Raw genomic sequence first — 22,038 nt, forward strand, 5'->3', positions numbered from 1 at the left:
GTCCGCCCTGACAAATTAGAGCTCTTTTTACGCTCTGTAAATAGCACCAAGGCTCATTTCATAGGGCAGGCTGGCAAAGGAAACCAAGAAGAATTTGGACACCTCTCCCTGAAGATGGATGAAAACTTCTGCATGGGAGGCCCAGGTGTTATCATGAGTCGCAGCACGTTGTTACAAGTTGCTCCTCACGTTCGAGACTGCCTCAAAAACCTCTGGTCAACCCATGAAGATGTTGAAGTAGGACGATGTGTAAGAAAATATGCTAAAGTCCCGTGTACCTGGTCATATGAAGTGAGTAGTGTTAATGTTGTTTATTATTAGACTACATTAATTGTGTTTGGAGATTAGGAGGAGTGGAGTTTCTAAAAGTGTTTTCCAGAGGGCTGAGGAAGGGTTATTAAGGTGATTTGGACATTTAGAAAGCATTCTAATTCAAATTGAAAAATTTATTTCTTTGTGTAGTATACAATATGTAGTTTACATGTAGTAAAATATTGTTAAGCACAAAGAAATGACTTGACGGGTGTTTAAATCTGTAGTGGAAGGAAGGCGGGTGGGGGTTGTCCTAGGAAAGGTTGGAGGGAGGGGGTAAAGGAGGTTTTTGTGCAAGGGGTTTAGACTTCCAGCATGCATGCGTGAGTGTATTGAATTGGAGCGAGAGAAGTCTAATGGATTTTATGACTTGACATGCTGTTGGAGTGTGAGCAAGGTAACATTTATGAAAGGGTTCAGGGTAAACTGGTTACCTGCACTTGAGTCTTGGAGGTGGGAAGTACAATGCCTGCACTCTGAAGAAGGGGTGTATGTATTTTGCAGGTTTCGAACTCATGTCGGCACACCTCTGGGAAGACAGTGATGGAGTTAGTGGTGATGAAAGTGTTTCTTCTTTTTGGGTCACCCTGCCTCAGTGGGAAGTGGCTGGTGTGTTAATAAATAAAAAAGTCTGAGATATGTTCATTGAGGAGATAGTTGATCATCTTCATCCAATGAAGGTATCTTGATTCATAAAATTGTAACTGCCCTTCACTTGGATCAAACCTGATTATTTTCCATTCCCCAAACATTTTACCACTTCATTAATATAGTAATAACTAATGATCAGTTGGGCAGTGATGGTTATGTTGGCAACAAATAGCAATGGTGGGCTTGACCAGGCAATCATTTGGGAAGCCTGGCCTCAGAAAGTAGAGAAAGTTACTAAACCATTTACAAGTAAAAAAAACTTCTCTTTCTAGTTTGCAATCTACTGTTTTTGCCTTAGGCTTGCAAAATTATTATTATATTTCTCATACATTCCATGTAAATTGTATCTAATGTGAAGATTTCTATGCAATGATTGACAGCAACTGCCCAGGGAGGTACTACCATCCTGCCAAGTGAATGTAAAACGAAAGCCTGTAATTGTTTTACAAGATGGTAGGATTGCTGGTGTCCATTTTTCTGTCTCATAAATATGCAAGGTTTCAGGTACGTCTTGCTACTTCTACTTACACTTAGGTCACACTACACATACATGTACAAGCATATATATACACACCCTTCTGGGTTTTCTTCTATTATCTTTCTAGTTCTTATTCTTGTTTATTTCCTCTTATCTCCATGGGGAAGTGGAATAGAATTCTTCCTCCGTAAGCCATGCGTGTTGTAAGAGGCGACTAAAATGCCAGGAGCAAGGGGCTAGTAACCTCTTCTCCTGTATATATTACTAAATGTAAAAGGAGAAACTTTCATTTTTCCTTTTGGGCCAGCCTGCCTTGGTGGGATACAGCCGGTGTGTTGAAAGAAAGAAAGATTGTGCATTCACTGTGATATGCACACTCAGTGTAGTGTACACTGTAATACTGTTGTGCAGCTCTCATTCACAGGGTATAAGCAACAACTGTCTTCTATACCTATGTTAGGGCATCTACCATCAAGGTAGGGTGACCCCCTAAAAATGAAAATCAGTCACCATCACTCATTCAGTAGCTGTCTTGCCAGAAGTGTGCAGACATCACAATTCCCACCCCTCCTTCAAAGTGCAGGCACTGCTCTTCCCATCTCCAAGGCTAACTGGTTTTCGTAAAACCCTTCATAAATGTTACCTTGCTTATACCGCAATAGCACATAAACGTAAAAAGTTACTCGTCTCCATTCACTTGAGTTTAACATGATCACACTGGCTTGCTGGATGCTCAAGGCCCTAGCATTGAAAACCTTCATTATGCAATCCTTTCAATTCTTCCTGTGACAACCAGACCGTGTCCTTCCTTCCACCCCATGTTAATACATGTATACACCCTCATGGTCATCCTATTTTACTCCTTCCTCTCCAGATGCCCAAACCACTTCAACAGTCCCTCCTCAGCCCTTTGAATTATATTTTTGGTAAATCCACTTGGATTTTTTATTTCTACTCTGAATTCTACAAAAAATATTCACACCACACATTACAGCGGAACCTCAGTTTTTGTATGCCCTGGTTTTTGTAGGATTTGGTTTTCAACTACTTTTTTCATCGAAATTTTGTCCTAGTTTTCATACATCTGCTCGGTTTTTGTAGACTTGACAGTGGTCTGCCGTACCAAACGCGTCCTCCTAAGAGAGTTCTGGAGGAATAACTTCAATATACTCAGTTGCATAAGCCTTATAGATAAGGCTTGGCAGGGAGTGACTTCCAGGACAATGAGCTCTGCTTGGAGAAAATTATGGCCAGAATGTGTCCTCAAGAAGGATTTTGAAGGGTTTGAGGCTGACCTTGACAACCCTGTGCCTGTTGTGGAATCTGTTGTGTCTTTGGGGAAGTCCCTGGGTTGGATGTGAATGGCCAGGATGTGGAAGAGTTGGTGAACAACTACAGGGAAGAGCTAACCACTGAAGAGCTGCAAGACCTTCAACTGAAACAGCAACAGACTGCAGTTTAAGAAATTGCTTCAGAGGAGAAGGAAGAGAGAGGGGAGAATGTGCCTTCTTCAGCGATTAAAGACGTGTGTAAAGTAGAATGAGTTGCAAAGTTTTGTGAAGAAATATCACTCTAACAAAGCTGTTGCAAGCTGTGTCTGCAACATGATCAGTAACAATGCCTTGTCCAATTTTAGACAAATCTTAAAGAGACGCCAGAAACAGACCTCTCTGAACAGATTTTTTTTGCGACAAGGGTCCAGCGACTCTCAAGCTGGTCCTAGTGCCAGTAAAAGACAAAGAAGGGAAGTAACCCCAGATAGGGCCTTGATACCTGAAGTCCTTATGGAGGGGGATAACCCTTCCAAACAATAACCTCTCCTTCTCCCTCTCCCCTCCTCGCCGTCTTCCATACGCCAATAAGAGTCTTCAATAAAGGTAAAAGTGATGTTAAATGTTCATTTATCCATTTCTTTAGTCATTTATATTTATTTCTCATTTTTTCTGTATGTAAAACTATATTCTCTATAAAATGTATTTTTTGTTAATATTTTTGGGTGTCTGGAACGGATTAATCGGATTTACATTATTTCTTATGGGAAATATTGCTTCAATTTTCGTACAATGCGGTTTTCGTCAAACTTTCTGGAACAAATTAACCACGAAACCCGAGGTTCCACTGTATACCTACAAACCTGACTTTGCCATTGCCTCCATCCTCTTCCTTTCTACAGTATTTAATACCCATGCCTCACACCTGTGTAGAATTGTTGGTCTTACTATTCCCTTGTACATTCCCCGTTTTTACCTCCATAGATAAAATTCTTTCCTTTCACTGATGCTTCAACACACCACCTACCTTTGCTCTTCATCTTTTCTGCAGCTCGCCACCTTTTTTTTAAATGCATATGCGGACATGTCCACTCCCAAATATTTGAATACATTCACTTCCTTCATATTTATGAAGTCTTGCATGTGCTTATATTTTTCATTATGTACTTTCATCACTTTTCTCTTTCTTATATTCACTTTTATTTCCTTCTTTTACTTTTTTTGGTTATCCTAAGTAATTTAGACATATATTACCATGAAAAAACCACTATGAAAAATAGTGAAATTCCAAGTATGTACTTTCATGATTTCTCATATTATGAAGGACCTGTGAAGTGCTTGGAATTTCTCTATTTTTTTCAGAGTGGTTGCTTTACATATTATGATATCACCTGTTTACATTCATCTTATTGCATATATTACTATGTAAAACTACATGTAATTGTAATTGTCTATAACTTGTGTAATAGTACTCGTGTGTAATTGTACCAAATTTACCCTCCCAAATTCTTCCACCACCTTTTGCAATATCTCTTCAGAATCTCCCAAAACAAGTATGTCATCAAGAAAGAGCAATTGTAACAGCTCCCACTTTGTCATATTCATTATTTTTTAATACTGTACCTCACCCTAACACCATAGCATTCACTTTTTTTTTTTTTAACCCTTTCAGGGTCCAAGGCCCAAATCTGGAGTCACGCACCAGTGTCCAAGAATTTAAAAAAAAAAAATTTGTTATTTTTTCTTATGAAATCGTAGAGAATCTTTTTGTGAAGGTAATAAAACAAAAAGTACGAAATTTGGTGGAAAATTGACGAAATTATGCTCTCGCGAATTTTGATGTGTCAGCGATATTTACGAATCGGCGATTTTGCCGACTTTGACTCCCATTTTAGGCCAATTACATTATTCCAATCAACCAAATTCTTAGCTATTTCACTAGTATTACTTCTATTCTATCGATTGAGCACAAGAAATCGCCAAGTCAACTGTTTCAACTACAAAATAAAGTGATCGGAAATTGTTAATTTGGCCAATTTAACACAGAGTTCAAAATATTCCAATTTCAAAATAGGGTCCAGAATAAACAATGTAGGCATTCCTGGCACTAAACTAACATTTCCTCTGTTCATTAGTTATGTTTTGAGGCTTTACAAATAAATTCCATTTTGATTTTTTATTCACACAATGAATTTTTATTCACACCAAAAAATAGAAGATTTACTGTTATGCAATACTGTAATAATTGTATAAATATCATCACCATATTTGTGAATGTATATTAGACCCACCAGCTGACGTGTATTAGACGTGAGAGGTCGTTTGTTTACTCTTGAATATCGGCAAAAATTTAACATTTCCGCTACTTTGAGCTCATTTTCAAGCCATTTCCATTGCTAAAACCAATCAAAATCATCTCTATTTCTGTAATATGTCTTCCATTCTATCAAATGAAACCAAGAAATCGCAAATACAACTATAAAAAACATACGAAAAAACACTGCAAAGTTGCTGTTTTAATCGAAAAATAATGATTTCAGTTTTTTTCTCTCATTATACACAGTGTGCTGAAGGATCTGTTTTATGTGGTGCACACATACCACATAGATGTATTCTCTCATATCTAGGCCCATATGTACCACTCACAGTTTATCAGAGTGAGCTGAGCTCATGGCGTAGATCTACGGTTTGGACACTCACCATAAAGCCGTAGATCTACGGGACGGACCCTGAAAGGGTTAAACCCTAACAATAAATGTAGTCACCTACCATTGTACATCCCTGTTGAAGGTTATTTTTACTGCAAAGTGGCTGCCCTTCCCACCTACATACCCTGATCTTAGCCACAATCTCTGCAAAAAATAATGCTACTACTATTAGAAACTTGCTCCTTATTCTGTATATTTGCAGCACCTGCCACATTGCTTTCCTATCCACCCTGTCATTTGCCTTTTCTAAGTCCATAAATATGACAATTCCTTGCCTTTATTGGAGTATTGTTCATATAAATGCTTCAATGTAAACACTTGGTCAGCACATCCTCTACTCTTCCTAAGGCCTCCTTGCTGCTCTGCAATCCTACTCTGTTTTAGCCTTAACTTTTTCAGTAATAATTCTACCATTCATATTACCTGGTATACTCAGCAGGCTTAGTTTCCTATAATTCTTTACTCTTTCTTGTCCCGTTTTCCCTTGTAAAAAGGAACTATGCATGCTCTCTGCCAATTCTTTTAGTACCTTCTGTGTTTTTTCATGCATATACATATTAGACAACTACACCAACCATTCCAAAACTATCCCCACCTGCTCAAAATCTGTTTTAATATCATCCATCTCAACTGCTTTATCCCCTCTCTTTCCCTACTTTCATTACTGTATTTACAGTTAAAATTATTCTTAGATAATGCGTATATTTCCTGCACAGAAGACATTGCTTTTATAAAGTTATGGTTTGTATTGCTTTAAAGATATTGATTTTTAAAAAGCTGATAAGTGTTCACATCCAGCATCCAAGCAATTTCTGTGTTACGATATAACGTTTTTGAAATCTATGTTCAATGGAATTTTTTTTTTTAAGATTCCCTCTCAAATTGTATCAGTTTTCAGTATATGGAACCGGCTCAAGTTGGTAAATGAAATGACATTTGTGAAAATTTAAGTAAACATAATACTGTACAGTAAACACTGACCCTTTGAAAATGAGGTGTCTTGATGTTGGTGAGTGACTTGATCCAAGGAGCTGGAGCATTGCATATCTTGAATAATTTGGATCAAAACTGATTACTTCTCATTTCCCAGGTGCTTCATGACCCAACTCACGAAATCGTTATGGCACGATTGCAAACAAACCATACCACGGGCGGGATTTGAACCCGCGGTCAGAGAGTCTCAAAACTCCTTTAAAATATGTGATATAACCAAGAACGATTGGTCATGGTTTTGGCCACCCCAGTAATTGAAGCAGACTGTTAAACACCCATTAAACAGAGAGAGGTAGATGGCTATTTCTAAAAAAAGAATCTTGTTTCAGCATCTTCACTAATGAATGTTAGCAACACAAGGGCCGCTAAATAAGACGTGTATTTTTATTGTTTATAATTGAATCCATGCAAGTTGTTATTCATAACTGTGTCATGGATCTACTTAACCTTTATGTTTTTATTTTAGAAAAATAGAGGTTTTCTGAAAGAAAAAAATGGGTTTTATTAGGGAATTTTTGATGATTTTTGACGATTGACTATATGACTGCTGCTGGGATGCTGTGAGCACATTGTCTTAAAATTTAGTTTTCAAAAATAAATCCAAAAAAGCTTTGAGAACTTAAAAAAATTGCGTTGTTTAATTAGTAGCTTTCTTTTGTGCCTACTATTTTACCCGTCTTTCTACCCATACATCTACATTATCTGGAAAGAAAGCATTATTATTATCATTAGTTTCTACAATATGTAAATACCTACTATATTTTATTAACACGTATAGTATTTACATATTGTAGAAACTAATGATAATAATAATGCTTTATTTCCATGAGCATACAAATAGTGTAGGTGCATGAGTAGAAAGACGAGTATTGTTAAGTGTTATGTATGGGTCACTACTCATGAAGAAAATAAACAACAGTATTAGTGCTTCTCAGTAGTTGGGGTCCTAGGTGGCCATTTGGTCTGCTTATTGGTAAATCTGTCATTGCCAAAAAGAATTCAAATTTCAAAGATATTTTTACCTGAAACTTAAGATTTGCACTTAGAGTTTTTCATTTTCAATACTTTGCTATTTATATTTTTTAAATTCTCAAATTTTTCCATCCTTTTTTATTTTCAAAGCCCAGCACAAACCCCTAAAATCTGGAGGACCCTTGGGGTCTACAGACCCCAGTTTCAGAACCATTGTTCTCTCTCGACTACTGCGACTACTCATGTTACTACACTATTGGCTATGAAAGTTTTAGCACAAGTAACTCTTTTTGTGGAGTCAATTGCTGCACACAGGTTGCAGTGTAAGTATGGCAGGCCCATACAGTTAGGGAGTTATTACATCAGTCGAATGATAAGCCCATGAACTGGAGCTTAACCGTTTTTCCCTTCCTCCCCCTACGAGAGATGCCAAGCCCATGATGATCCTTTTCAAATCACTTGTTCTCTCTAGGCTGGAATACTGCTGTACATTAACATCTCCATACAAAGCAGGTGAAATCGCAGATCTAGAGAGTGTACAGAGATCCTTTACTGCACGTATAAGTTCTGTCAAGCACCTTAACTACTGGGAACGCTTGGAAGCACTTGACTTGTACTCGTTGGAACGCAGGAGGGAGAGATATATCATAATCTACACTTGGAAAATCTTGGAAGGAATGGTCCCAAATCTGCACACAGAAATCACTCCCTACGAAAGTAAAAGACTGGGCAGGCGATGCAAAATGCCGCCAATAAAAAGTAGGGGCGCCATTGGTACACTAAGAGAAAACACCATAAGTGTCCGGGGCCCAAAACTGTTCAACAGCCTCCCATCAAGCATTAGGGGAATTGCCAATAAACCCCTGGCTGCCTTCAAGAGAGAGCTGGACAGATACCTAAAGTCGGTGCCGGATCAGCCGGGCTGTGGCTCATACGTCGGACTGCGTGCGGCCAGCAGTAACAGCCTAGTTGATCAGACCCTGATCCATCGGGAGGCCTGGTCATGGACCGGGCCGCGGGGGCGTTGATCCCCGGAATAACCTCCAGGTAACCTCCAGGTACCCCCAGCAGATACAGTTGGGCGAGTTTAAACATAACACATACAAGGAACACTGCAGTAGGCTTATCTGTTCATGCTAAGTAAGTCCCACTAATACCCACTCCTGTACCTGTCCGACCTATATTTAAATCTACCCCAAGTTCTTGCCTCAGTGACGCTACCTGGGAGTCACTTCCTCTCTTCTACAAATCTGTTACCAAACCACAACTTCCCTCTATCCTTTCTGAATAAAAAATTGTACAATTTTAATCCATGCTTAAAATTGTATTTATATCCACTTTATTTCTGTTTTCTATTTATATACTTGAGTCTAAATCTAGATGGGCGAGTGTCACTGGTGGTGTGAGAATTCAGCCACATTATGTTAATTCTCTTATGAGGTTTTCGACAGGATACGTCCAAAAAAATTTACTCTGGAACCCTTTTAAGAAATTTAACGTAAAATGAGGATAGGTTGAAATGTGAGAGAGGAGGGGAGAGCCTGGGCTGGTGATGAAGGGTGAGGGAGAGCACTAACACTCCCACACTCCAGAGAGGGGTAGTGGTAGAGGCTGTGAGAGAGGGCACCAACATTCCCACACTCCAGGTTGGGTTGGTGGAGGGTGTGAGGGAGGGGAGGTGGAGGGTGTGAGGGAGGGGAGGTGGAGGGTGTGAGGGAGGGGAGGTGAAGGGTGTGAGGGAGGGGAGGTGGAGGGTGTGAGGGAGGGGAGGTGGAGGGTGTGAGGGAGGGGAGGTGGAGGGTGTGAGGGAGGGGAGGTGGAGGGTGTGAGGGAGGGGAGGTGGAGGGTGTGAGGGAGGGGAGGTGGAGGGTGTGAGGGAGGGGAGGTGGAGGGTGTGAGGGAGGGGAGGTGGAGGGTGTGAGGGAGGGGAGGTGAAGGGTGTGAGGGCGGGCATCAACACACACTCAACGCCATACACTGGCCACTGGGGTAGGTTGATCTGGGAACTTGGGCCACCGTTGCTGCCCTGCCCTTGTCCACCCTCCCAGTTTTTGCCTACTCTTCCCCTTTCCTTGTTCGCCCCTTCCTTTTCCCTTGTCTGCTCTTCCCCTCGTCTGCCCTTCCCCTCGTCTGCCCTTCCCCTCGTCTGCCCTTCCCCTCGTCTGCCCTTCCCCTCGTCTGCCCTTCCCCTCGTCTGCTCTTCCCTTTTCCCTTGTCTGCCTCCTCCCATTTCCCTTGTGTACCCCTCCCTTTCCCTTGTTGTTGCCCTTGTGTACCTATCTCATTCCTTTGTCTGTTTTCCCCTTCCCTTGCTTGTTCCTTCCCTTCCCTTCTGTTGTCTCCTCCCCTCTTCATGTCATAACCCTTTCCTGTTGGTTTCCCCTCTCTCTCATTTGTTGTCTACCTTCCATGCTTCTTTCACTTTTCAGTCTGTTTCCTCTACTTTTACTTCTTCCATATCCTTGCTTTCCTTTTTTTTCTCTCCTCGTCTTGTCCATTGTCGGACCCCTTCCTTTGTACAGTGACTCAATGTTCTTTTTTCCTAAAAAGCATAAGCTTTTGTCAAGAAATTTACAAATATTTCACACGCAGCAGTACAAGTTTTTACAATGGTTCTTAACGCAACAATACATGAATAAATCACACTCCAACTTGATTGGGTTATCCAGTGCTAAATCTATTTAATTTACCATTTATATATTTCCGAGAGTTTTTCTACTCCCGGAGCCCGGCCATGGGCAAGGCTCGTCTGGTGTTTGTCTGGTCAACCAGGCTGTTGCTGCTGGTGGCCCGCTGCCATGCCTAGTATATCGACCAGTCTTCACATTGTACAAATTTATTCTGTCTGTAAAATAACTGCAGATTTTACAGAATAAATAGTAGATATTCCGGAAGGAGTACCAGAAAGTGGTTGCGTGAATTCGTTTCTCATTTTTTTTTATTTGTAACTTGAGAAAGCCTCATTCGATCGGCTTCAAACTTTCAACATTGGTGCATCCTACTTAGAAGGCTGCTGAGATTGTAATTGGAGTGTGTGGGAGGATAATTGTCCATTATGTGCCTTTTTTAAGTGAACTAACAAGAGTATTCATCTTCGGCTTGAGTCTTCAAGGGCTGATTTATCTTAGTGACTAAGATGGTACCGAACAAGTATGAACTATAGCTTTTGTAAAAGCATATTTGTTAAGTTGCTAGCATAGTTAATAATAAACTTGAAAATATTGGATCCTGAGCAATAACTGGAAAATACCTCTTCTGCTCAGTTGCAAACTTTCAGCAATGGTGGGTTTTGCATAAGGAAAATTTTGCATCAATATTAGGCTGTGCAGGTTGTATTGTGCCGATTTTATTAAAAAAATATATGTAATGAGTGGAGAATACGTCTTCTGATAGGCTTTAAACCCTTAATAAGGGTGATTAGATATTGAACTTCATTGGAAATTTATGCTGCACTGTGCTACTCCTTGGGCATGCATTGAGGTAGATAGGGCTAAGCTTATTGGGTACGGGGATACATTTCACATTTCTCGAAGTGACTGAAATACATTTGATTATATATATTAAACCCAGTGTTTACCTAAAGCCCGAGAGTGCGACATATTTTCAATGAGATCCCATACTCTCTCGTGTCGTTTGTTTTTCTCTTGGTCGCCTCGGTCGTCCTACTTCATGCCTCCCTGACACCCTGATCTTCTTTGTTTCTCCCTTTTTCTTCGCGGTCTCCCCTCGGTTCGTTGTACTGCTCACCCACTCCCTCTTTCCCACCCTAAAGGGATTCTCATGTCCCCACCACCTCAGTTGAAAAAAAAGGTGCCACTTTCTTGCTATGTTCACTTCATTATCCCGTCCCCACCCCTTTCCCTGTATTCACCCACCACCCACCTCATTCCCCGCGATTATTTCTCTGGCTACCCCTGGCATAACTCCCACTCCTCCACCCCCACAAACACAGGGCCAGGAACTGTGACTCGACCCCTACAACTACATATACATATGTGGGTACACACTCATCCCTCCCTACTTTATCCTCACCCTACTATCCTTTTCTCCCTTCCCTACTTCCCTACCGCTGTTGGTGGTAGTGGTAATCACAGTATTAGTGGTAGTCACCGGTTTTCTAATCTTCAAAACACACTTGACCTAACACTGGCCTTCTCCCTTTACCTTCCCCTCCTCCTCTTCCCCCTTTACCTTTCCCTTCCCCTCCTCCTCTTCCCCCTTTACCTTTCCCTTCCCCTCCTCTTCCCCCTTTCCTTTCCCTTCCCCTCCCCTCCTCTTCCCCTTTTCCCTTCCCCTCCTCTTCCCCCGGTCTCATCCCTCCATTGCATCATTCCTGCGATCATTTCCCCAGCCGTCCCTGGCTCCTCACCGCACACGAGTCATCAGCTGCATCTCTAAGCAAAAGCAAGTTTTTGTGGTGATGGTACGAAGCTAGAAAGCAACAAGAACGAGCCACAGTTAATCATCCCTAAGTATATGAGACTTTGAGTAAATGGTAGACTTGTGTGGGAGAGAGGAAGTCCTTGGTTTATCCAGCTTCCCCTATCAATGGGATTGACCCTCCCCCTTCCCCAGGATGCCACCCGCAACAGTCTGTTAACTTCCTGCTACTTATTTGTTGTGGATGACTAGGGCCAGCGGGTGTAGAGAGACTCGCTTATGTCTCTCGCCCAGCCCTAGATGCATCCCACAGCAGTGGGTTACTAGGTGAATAGGGGGCAGCAAGTTACAAGAAGATGCTTCTGGGGCTGTTATTGTGTGCCAGCAATATTCTAATCTATAAAGAGAACATGCAGCTTAATGAGTATCATCATTGCCTTGGCGTCTTCTGTTTTGAAGGTTCTAATTATCCATCTTATCACTTTGCGTTTATGGCAACAACACTGCGTGATTCCTGAACGTAAGATTTTAGTCTCATTGTCACTCTTTAAGCTACTCTTGTTCCTCTTTTGCTATGTTAAACAATTTGACTTACATTTGTTTGTAAATCCGGTTTCTAATTCTTCAACTTTCTATAAGGGATTAACTGACATTTAGCCTCATTGAACATCGTATTGTTTTCTGTGATCCTATGGAAGACGTGATTAATATCCGCTTGATAATTTGCTGTGTCTTTAATGGATGCCACTCTCGTATATACAAATTCTAGTATTGTCTGCATAGCATGATACAGAACTATGACTTGTGTCTGTCAGATAGGAATCTGAAATAGAAAATTGGGGCGAGTACTCTGCGTTGAGGAACAGAGCTTTTTAATGTGGCAGTTTCTGATTTTGCTTTGATTAGTACATATTGCATTCGATTTGTTAAGAGCTGAAATATACATCTGCCCACTTTTTCCAAATATATATTCCTTATGTACGCATTTATGTGCTTTGAAACCAAAATCACACTTGTAGGCTTTTAAAAAGCCTGTGTATACTACTACTGCATTACGCTTTCCAGTGCATCAAAGACCATGTCATAATGGTCTGGTAGTTGCGAGACAGGAGTGACTTGCTCTAAAACGACGTTGATATGGGTTGTGCAATTGTTGTGATTCCGTGTACTCACCAGGTAGTTGTTGCAGGGGTCGAGTCACAGCTCTTGGCCCCGTCTCTTCACTGGTCGCTACTAGGTCACTTCCTGCACCAGGAGCTTTATCATACCTACCTCTTCTTAAATCTATGTATGGCTCCTGCCTCCACTACATCACTTCCCAGACTATTCCACTTCCTGACAACTCTGTGACTGAAGATATACTTCCTAACATCCCTGTGATTCATCTGAGTCTTCAACTTCCAGCTGTGACCCTTTGTTGTTGTGTCCCATCTCTGGAACATCCTGTCACTGTCCACCTTGTCAATTCCTCTCAGTATATTATATGTCGTTATCATATCCACCCTAACTCTCCTGTCCTCCAGTGTCGTCAGGTCGATTTCCCTTAACCTCTCCTCGTAGGACATGACACTTTGCTCCGGGACTAGTCTTGTTGCAAACCTTTGCACTTTCTCTAATTTCTTTACGTGCTTGGCTAATGTGGGTTCCAAACTGGTGCTGCATACTCCAATATAGGCCTGACATACACGGTATACAGGGTCCTGAACGATTCCTTATTGAGAAGTCGGAATGTTTTGCTAGGCGCCCAATTGCTGCAGCATTTATTTGGTTAAATTTCGTCTCAGGAGATGTGCCCAAGATCCTTTTCCTTGAGTGAGGTTTGTAGTCTTTGGCCGCCTAGACTATGCTTCGTCTGTGGTCTTTGCCCTTCGCCAGTCTTCATGACTTTGCTCTTAGTGGGGTTGAACTCCAGGAGCCAGTTTCTGGACCAGGCCTGCAGCCTGTCCAGATCCCTTTGTAGTTCTGCCGGGTCCTCGTCCGATTGAATTCTTCTCATCAACCTCACATCTGCAAACAGGGACACTTTTGAGTCTTTTTTTCCCCTGTCATGTCGTTCACATATACCAGAAACAGCACCTGTCCTAGGACTGACACCTGTGGAACCCCGCTCGTCACGGGCACACACTTTGACACCTCGTCACGTACCATGACTCGCTGATGTCTTCCCGACAGGTATTCCCTTTCCCCCCAACCGGGGGCCACAGCCGGGTCACCATATGGAGAAGAGCCGGGCCGGAAGTACCGGCAAACCTCTAATGAATGAATGAATGAAGGTATTCCCTGCTCCATTGCAGCTCCTTCCCTGTTATACCTACCAGGTCCTGCAGCTTATGCACTAATCTCTATGTTGAACTATGTCAGAAGCCTTCTTACAGTCAACCCCCCCCCCTCTCTCTTGTCTTACTGCTGTCACTCTGTCATAGAACTCCAATAGGTTTGTGACAGGATTTCCCATCCCTGAAATCGTGCTGGTTGTCGTTGATAAGCTCATTCCGTTCTAGGTGCTCCACTACTCTTCTCCTGATAATCTTCTCCATGACTTTGCATACTATACATGTCAGTGACACTGGTCTGTAGTTTAATGCTTCGTGTCTGTCTCGTTTTGTTAAAAATTGGGACTACATTTGCTGTCTTCTATACCTCGGGTAGTCGCCCTGTTTCGATAGATGTGTTGAAGATTGTTGTTAGTGGCAAACACAGCGCCTCTGCTCCCTCTTTCAGGACCCATGGAGAGATGTTATCCGGTCCCATCGCCTTTGAGGTATCTTGCTCGCTTAACAGCCTCTTCACTTCTTCCTCGGTTGTATGTATTGTGTCTAACACTTGGTATACCCCACCTCTCCGTCTTTCTGGAGTCTTTTGTCTCCTCTGTGAACACTTCATTGAATCTCATATTGAGTTCCTCACATACTTCTCGTTCGTTTCTTGTGATCTCCCCCACCTTTCTTCTTCAGCCTGATTACCTGGTCCTTGACTGTGTTTATTATGGACGTCAGTGCTATCATTCTGTAGATTTTGCTGCCTCTGCTCTCCTGAACTGTATGATGGATTCGAGTTTGTCAGTGGTTTCGAAACATCTCTAACCATTATTCCTTTTCGCTCTTGAGAAAGTGTGAGAACATTGTGGAAGTCTCTTTCTGTCGTAGAGGGTTTGCTCTTGGGTTCCTGAGTGATTTGGAGTGGAATGATGTATATGTCTGCTCTGCACAATAGTTTATTGGAGATACTGGTTAGTAGCCTGGTCCTTCTCTGAGCTATCATTCTTAAACCAAGAAATTCAGTGGTATTTCCGAAGATGAAGCAAACATATAATACTATTAAATTCATCCTCTAAAGACATGTTTAAATTCATTACCCATACGATCGTCTCAGAATATTTAGTAAGGTTATGATTGATTTAAATTATGTTTTCATTGTTGAAGTTGGATTTATTGAATATCCAATAAGGTTCAAGGCCTGAGCTTTCTACCATCTGCAGCTCATAAGGCTGCCATCCCCACGAGCCCCTTCGAGGCGGGGTAGATGGCAGACCAGAGGCCTAGCTTCTCCCTACGAGCCCCGTGAGGGCGGGGAATGTGGCTAGGCCTGGGGACACTTGGTCCCAAAGATGAGGAGGTACTTGTCCCTCCTCCCATGGGAGACTTAAGTCTCGAGACACTCCCCAGATAGGGAGCCAAGGCCGGGTCACCACTACTTGGAAAAGACCCGGGCCGGGAGAATACCGGCGAATAAAAAAAAAATGAATATCCAAGGGTATTATCTCATCTAATCGATTCCAGTATTTACTGCTTTAAAATAAATGCATCTCTGCTAGTAGTTCGCATGTGTGAGACTTCATCCGAACTACATCCTGGAATTTTCTTTGCTGTTTAGTACATTTGCTAAGTGTTTCCATGTTAGATGTCTCGAGACACCCTGCATTTAGGATACACTAATGCTTATTAGTTTTAAAGCTGACAGTGGAATTGTGTGAATGGGCGAGTTAATGTTTGACTTAGTGCCAGGGTCAATGTGTGTGTGTGGAAAGGGCCCCGGAGGGGATGGAGTGAACACTTACGAGTGGTCACCACACAACCTGTATTACTGGTGGTATATGCAGAATATCATTTATTATTATTTTGTAATATACTCCAGCAGGCCAAGGTAGGTGAGTGGTCGTGCATGTTTGTGTGCAGTGCTTGTGTGCGTGCCTGCTTGTGAACATGCAGAGTAACCAACTGAAAAGTCAAAACACCCACTTCAAATATTTGCACGACTCCATCGTGGATTCTAAATAAGTATAACAGGCCTTTACATGACAGTGAATTGAAAGTGGGGGCTAGCGGTTCAGGAGTTGCAGCTCAGAGTTCTAGGTAACTCGACTAGGGGTAATTTTACACACACACACACACACACACACACACACACACACACACACACACACACACACACACACACACACACACACACACACACACACACACACACACACACACACACCTTAGTAAGGAATCATTCAAGACACTGTACACCGTGTATGTCAGGCCCATACTGGAGTATGCAGCACCTGTTTGGAACCCGCACTTGATAAAGCACGTCAGGAAACTAGAGAAAGTACAAAGGTTTGCGACAAGGTTAGTTCCAGAGCTAAGGGGAATGTCCTATGAAGAAAGATTAAGGGAAATCGGCCTGACCTCACTGGAGGACAGGAGGGTCAGGGGAGACATGATAACGACATATAAAATACTGCATGGAATAGACAAGGTGGACAAGGACAGGATGTTCCAGGGAGGGGACACAGAAACAAGAGGCCACAATTGGAAGTTGAAGACACAAATGAGTCAGAGAGATAGTAGGAAGTATTTCTTCAGTCATAGAGTTGTAAGGCAGTGGAATAGCCTAGAAAATGACGTAGTGGAGGCAGGAACCATACACAGGTTTAAGACGAGGTTTGATAAAGCTCATGGAGCGGGGAGAGAGAGGGCCTAGTAGCAACCGGTGAAGAGGCGGGGCCAGGAGCTAGGAGCCAGGTGAGTACACACACACACACACACACACACACACACACACACACACACACACACAAAAAAAAAAAAAAAAAAAAAAAAAAAAAAAAAAAAGCAAGGGGAAGGGAAGTTCCCTTCAAGGACAGTCAACCCTAACGGTTCAGATTACCCTTAGACCTTAGTTGTCTGTTGTGCTGTAGTTATTTCCAACACATCAGTAATATGCTACGTACACACACGTATGTGATAGTTATAATAGATAATTTTTATAGTACAGGTATAATATACATTGATGTATATAGTGCAGTTGTGATATACATTGATGTATATTTTACAGTTGTAATATAAAATGTATATAGTACAGGTATAATGTACATTGATGTATAGAGTACAAGTATAATGTGCCAGAGGTGAATTATTATACCAGTAAGTGAACACATTTTTTCAACATTTTAGTATTTGTGCAGGCTACTTTTCGCACGCCAGGAGCTTCAAAGGTCATTGAATCTTGACAAAGTTCCCGAACGAGCCAGATGTAGCTTAAATGTTCAAGCATTGCAGATGTGTCCATTTACTTGAAAGTGATGATGCATTTATACTAATCATACTCCCCTATATCAATCTTTTGAATTATAAAAGTTAAAACAAACAAAAATACACAGTTATGAAGAAATTATTATTATTATTATTATTATTATTATTATTATTATTATTATTATTCCTATTGTCATTATCAACACCGGAGGGTAAATAACCCAGGATAATCCGACAAACCTTGACAGTTTCCACAGCCGTATATATTTACATTTCATTTCCTGTGTTTGTGGATGATGATTGTTATTCCAGTAATATATGTGCTTTAAATTTAGGAGGCCTAGTCTAAGAATAAAATGATGATCCACCAGAACATTAACAAATAAATCAGTCATGAGATACGACCGGGATATCCCACCCTGTGCTCTTATAATATCCACATTTCTTACCTGATAACTACTGCCTCCTTGAGGCGAAACATCCTTGCTCTGTTATATATGTTCAGAAACGTGCTGTATAGCCCTTGTGGCTTAGCGCTTCTTTTTGATTATAATAATAATAATAATATGTTCAGAAACAACAGCTCAGAGCAGTGTATTGTCTTACATATGTATGTTTTTCTCTCGCTTTATCCAAATTCAATCAGTGTTTTTTTTAACGTTTTAAACCAGTTTTCGTCAGGGAAAGTGTTCCCCCCTGACAAGGGTTCGTCATTTGATGACTCCCACACTGGTTGAACAGCCACTGGTCTGCTTGTGCTGGACCTCCACTCCCTTAAAAATCACATCGTCTCCAATTTCTGTACTCATATTGGGCAGAAAACATCTAGTGACAGCGTTGACTGGCCCATGCGAGGGTATCGTTTTTTTTCCCCTTTTTGAATAGAATAATAATTTAGGGAAACTATAGACCGTGAAAGGTTATTATGAAAGGACCCCCTCTTCAATGGGGGCTCCTTGGCGTGGTGAAGAGGCTCTTGGTCTGAGGAATTAGACCTGTCGGTCTCCTTCCTCAGACCAAACCTAATTACCCCCCAATCCCCCCTTCCCTCTCCCATCCTCCCCTTTTTCCTTTCCTCCTCCACCTCCCCACCCCTCCCTTTTGCCCTTCCTTTTTGGCCTTTGGGATTTTTTCCCACAGGCACGCTAGTTCCTAGGTAGGGGAAAGGGTACCGGGGTCCATCCCATCCATCCCATTCCATTGAGGTTCTTGGCGGTGGCGTAGTTTGCCGTGGAATCTGGATTGCCTGGGGATGTCCCAATCCCTCTCTGGCATCCCGGAGGGTGGCTTTGGGTGTCTTTCGGGCGACGGGTGTATCTCTGGAAGCCACCTTTCGGATTCCGGGGGTGGTGGCCGAAGGAGGTATGCTTTGTGGTGGATATCCGGCCGCCCTCTCTTTTGTCCACTGAGGTAGCTCGGCAGATGTGAGGTTGCTATCCCGGATTGTTGGTTTACTGGCATGATGGGTAGGGTATGGCACGGGTTCCATGCTGCATCTGTACTACTTGCAGTGCTGAGGTCCTCTTGGGCGCGGAGGGAGATTTCTGGCCCTTTCATTCCTCCTAGGAACTATCCCCCCCCCGGTCCCCCCTTTTTTTATTTTTTTTTTTACTTTTATTTTGTTTCTGTTTTTTTCTTAAAAACAAAAAGAAAGAAGTAACCTAACCATGGAGTACCCGATCCATGACCCCACTACCCCCAGGCCCCTTATTGTTACTGCACCCCGTTCTGACCTCGCCTCGTCTTTTGGCCACTCTTCGGACATTCCTAAGGCCCATGTACCTCTTGCTGGTGCTGTTTCCTCACCTGTTTCAGGTACCGGGGCTTCCACTGACTCCTTCGATTTGTCTGACCTCCGCTCTCCTTTGACTATGCTTCCGGCTTCTCGCTCTACGGTGCAGCGTTTTTTCTTCGAATCGCCAGCCCATCCCACGTCAGACCGACTCTGGTCCCACTTCTAAACGTCAACGGCAATCTCCTAATGATGTTACTTCATTACCTTCCCTCTCTACTCGGAAAAGACCAACACATCATGCACTCCCTCTCCACACTCAGTTTCAGACCACACAATGGACTAAATTAAGACCGACTGCCTATCTTTCTGACCATAGTACGTATTGGCAAAGGACTCCTACGCCACGTTGTTAGAGATATTTCCTTTCATGCTCTTAAGAGTGGTACGCACATCATCACAGTCCAGAATTCTACCCAAGCTCATGATCTTTCTCATCTTTCACATATCTATACTATTCCTATCACTATCGAAAAACATCATTCCCTCAATTCTTGTAGTGGTACTGTTATTCTTCCCCATACCATAGTCCAACAGAATTTCCAGACATGTGGCACTGACATTCTCGAACAGCTGGAACTCGAAGATCTCCCAATTCTCAAGGTAGACACTTATGTTCTTCCTCCCCGCGGGCGAAGACGATACCCTTGCAATGTGGCTCGTTTAACTTTTGACAGCCGTGAACTCCCATCCTCTGTTTATGCAGCAGGACATCGGTTACAAGTTCGGAAGGTGATCCCTACACCACAACAGTGTAGGAATTGCTGGCGATTTGGCCACCCAGGAAAATATTGCAGATCTATAGCCGAATGCCCAGTCTGTAGTGCCGATGACCATTCTAATACGTCTTGCAGTCGAACTCCCTCTTGCCTTAATTGTCATGAGGCTCACCCTTCGTACTCTCGCCGTTGCCAAGTCTACTTAAATGAGCGGGAAATTTGTTGCCTCAAAGAGGCAGAAGGTCTCCCTTATGCTATGGCGGTTTCTCATCTCTGCCTCCAAGGGAGACTGCCCCGTGTTTCTTATTCTCATGTTTCAAAGCGTCTCCCCACTTCTGGGGTCACATCTTCTGCAGCCTCCTCTGTGGTTGCCAGTCCCATAGTCACTCCTGTATCTAATTCTTTTGCTGTCCTGGGCTCAGACGTCCCTACTTCAACTCCTCAGTCTGTCCTCACTTCTTCGTGTCCTCCCTCACAAACCCCGGTATCGACAAGACCTTGTACGACACCTTCCAATCTTCCCTCTACTTCTCAGAGGCCCAAAAAATCTCCATTAACCCCTCCTTCCCTTCATCCACCTCCACATTTTACCTTCCCGGTCTCTGTACCTGAGTCTTCCCCTTTCACTGGCTCTGTTACAAGTGTGGAGGTTCATCCTCCTCCTCGTACTGTGCCTTCCTCCCCTGTCCCCTCCCAAGTTTCTTCCTCTTCTGTCACCTCCCAGGTTTCTGCCTCTTCTGTCCCCTCCCACACTTCTCCAGTTCCCTCAACCCTTTCACCCCCCCCTACCTTGGTACATTCCATTACAGCTCCGATCTTTACTCAAACTCCTCCTCCTTCCATCTCCAATATTGTCTCCCATATGACATCTCTGAACTCCGAAACACTCGAAGCAATCTCTGAATATATTGCAGAGACCAAACCATCAATGGACACTGATCCACCCTCTGTTCCTCCTCTTTCCTCTTCTCCATCTGCGCAACTCCTTTCTTCACAACGCACCGTTTCTTCGCTACTTGAACGTTTTCCTTTGCCACCGCATGTGGACTTTTCTAACCCCTCTAGTCCATAGGTACCTTTACCTGCAGATTTCAGGTATCTTTATCGTTGCCAGTCATGGCCTATTTACAGTGGAATATTCGCGGTCTCAGGGGTAATTGGGGTGAGCTTCAGATGTTACTCTCCCAGTGTTCCCCTGTTGGTGTTTGCTTACAGGAACCAAAATTACACTCTGCCGTTATCTATCCTATCTCAGGCTATAATTTATTGTATTCTTCAGATCCTTTTCCTGATGGGACCTTTAATGAAGGTGCCCTTCTTCTACACACTGATATTCCGTACCATCAGCTATTTGTTCGTACTTCGCTGCATTACACAGCAGCCCATATCCACTTACATAGGTGGTATACACTCTGCTCTTTGTATGTCTCTACTTCTCGGGCATTATCCCAGATATTGCCTTTCTTGTTTCGTCATTACCGCCACCACTTCTGTTACTTGGCGATTTTAATGCCCATCATTTCCTCTGGGGGGGTCTCACTGTGATTCCCGTGGCATTCAGTTAGAGGCTTTTCTTGCTACCCACCCCCTCCATGTTTTAAATACAGGTACTCGCACCCATTTTGATCCTCAGACTCATACTCTCTCTTGCATCGATCTCTCAGTCTGCTCTTCCTCCGCCGCATTAGACTTCACCTGGTCTGGTCTCCCGGATTTACATGACAGCGATCATTTCCCAATCATTCTTACTTCCCCTTCATATTCACCACCTCTTCATAACCCACGCTGGCAATTTGATCAGGCAAATTGGAACCTTTACTCACAACTAACTGTTTTTAGTGAGGTTCCTTCTTCGTCTTCCATTGATGAGCTTTTACACCTCTTCTCGTCCTCCGTTTTAACCACAGCTTCTCATTCTATACCCCAAACTTTGGGCAGGCATTCTCAGAAATGCGTGCCTTGGTGGTCTCCTGCTTGTGCTCGTGCAGTACGTTTGAAATGCGCTGCGTGGGGCAGGTACCGGTACAATAGAACCACGGAGAGACTTCTTGATTTTAAGCAGAAGCGTGCTATCACTTGCTGTGTCATCCGTGACGCTAAACGCACTTGCTGGTGAGATTATGTCTCCACCATCACCTCTGCTTCCTCTATGAGCGCAGTCTGGAAAAAAGTACGAAAACTGAGTGGTAAATATTCTCCTGACCCGGCTCCTGTTCTGCGAGTTGCCGGTGTTGATATAGCAA

The 22,038-nt window shown here is 42.8% G+C and overlaps 1 protein-coding gene across 1 annotated transcript in view; it reads left to right on the forward strand.

Moving 5' to 3' along the window:
* Positions 1 to 22,038, forward strand: part of Chsy (Chondroitin sulfate synthase) — a 96,603-nt gene that overhangs the window by 10,757 nt on the left and 63,808 nt on the right. Inside the window, exon 2 of the mRNA XM_053787178.2 lies at positions 1 to 291. This exon is cut by the window's left edge and continues 590 nt beyond it. Within this exon, the coding sequence (XP_053643153.2) occupies positions 1 to 291 (291 nt within the window). The remainder of the gene's footprint in view (positions 292 to 22,038) is intronic.

The sequence above is a fragment of the Cherax quadricarinatus genome, chromosome 48, assembly GCF_038502225.1.
Source record: "Cherax quadricarinatus isolate ZL_2023a chromosome 48, ASM3850222v1, whole genome shotgun sequence".
NCBI lineage: Eukaryota > Metazoa > Arthropoda > Malacostraca > Decapoda > Parastacidae > Cherax > Cherax quadricarinatus.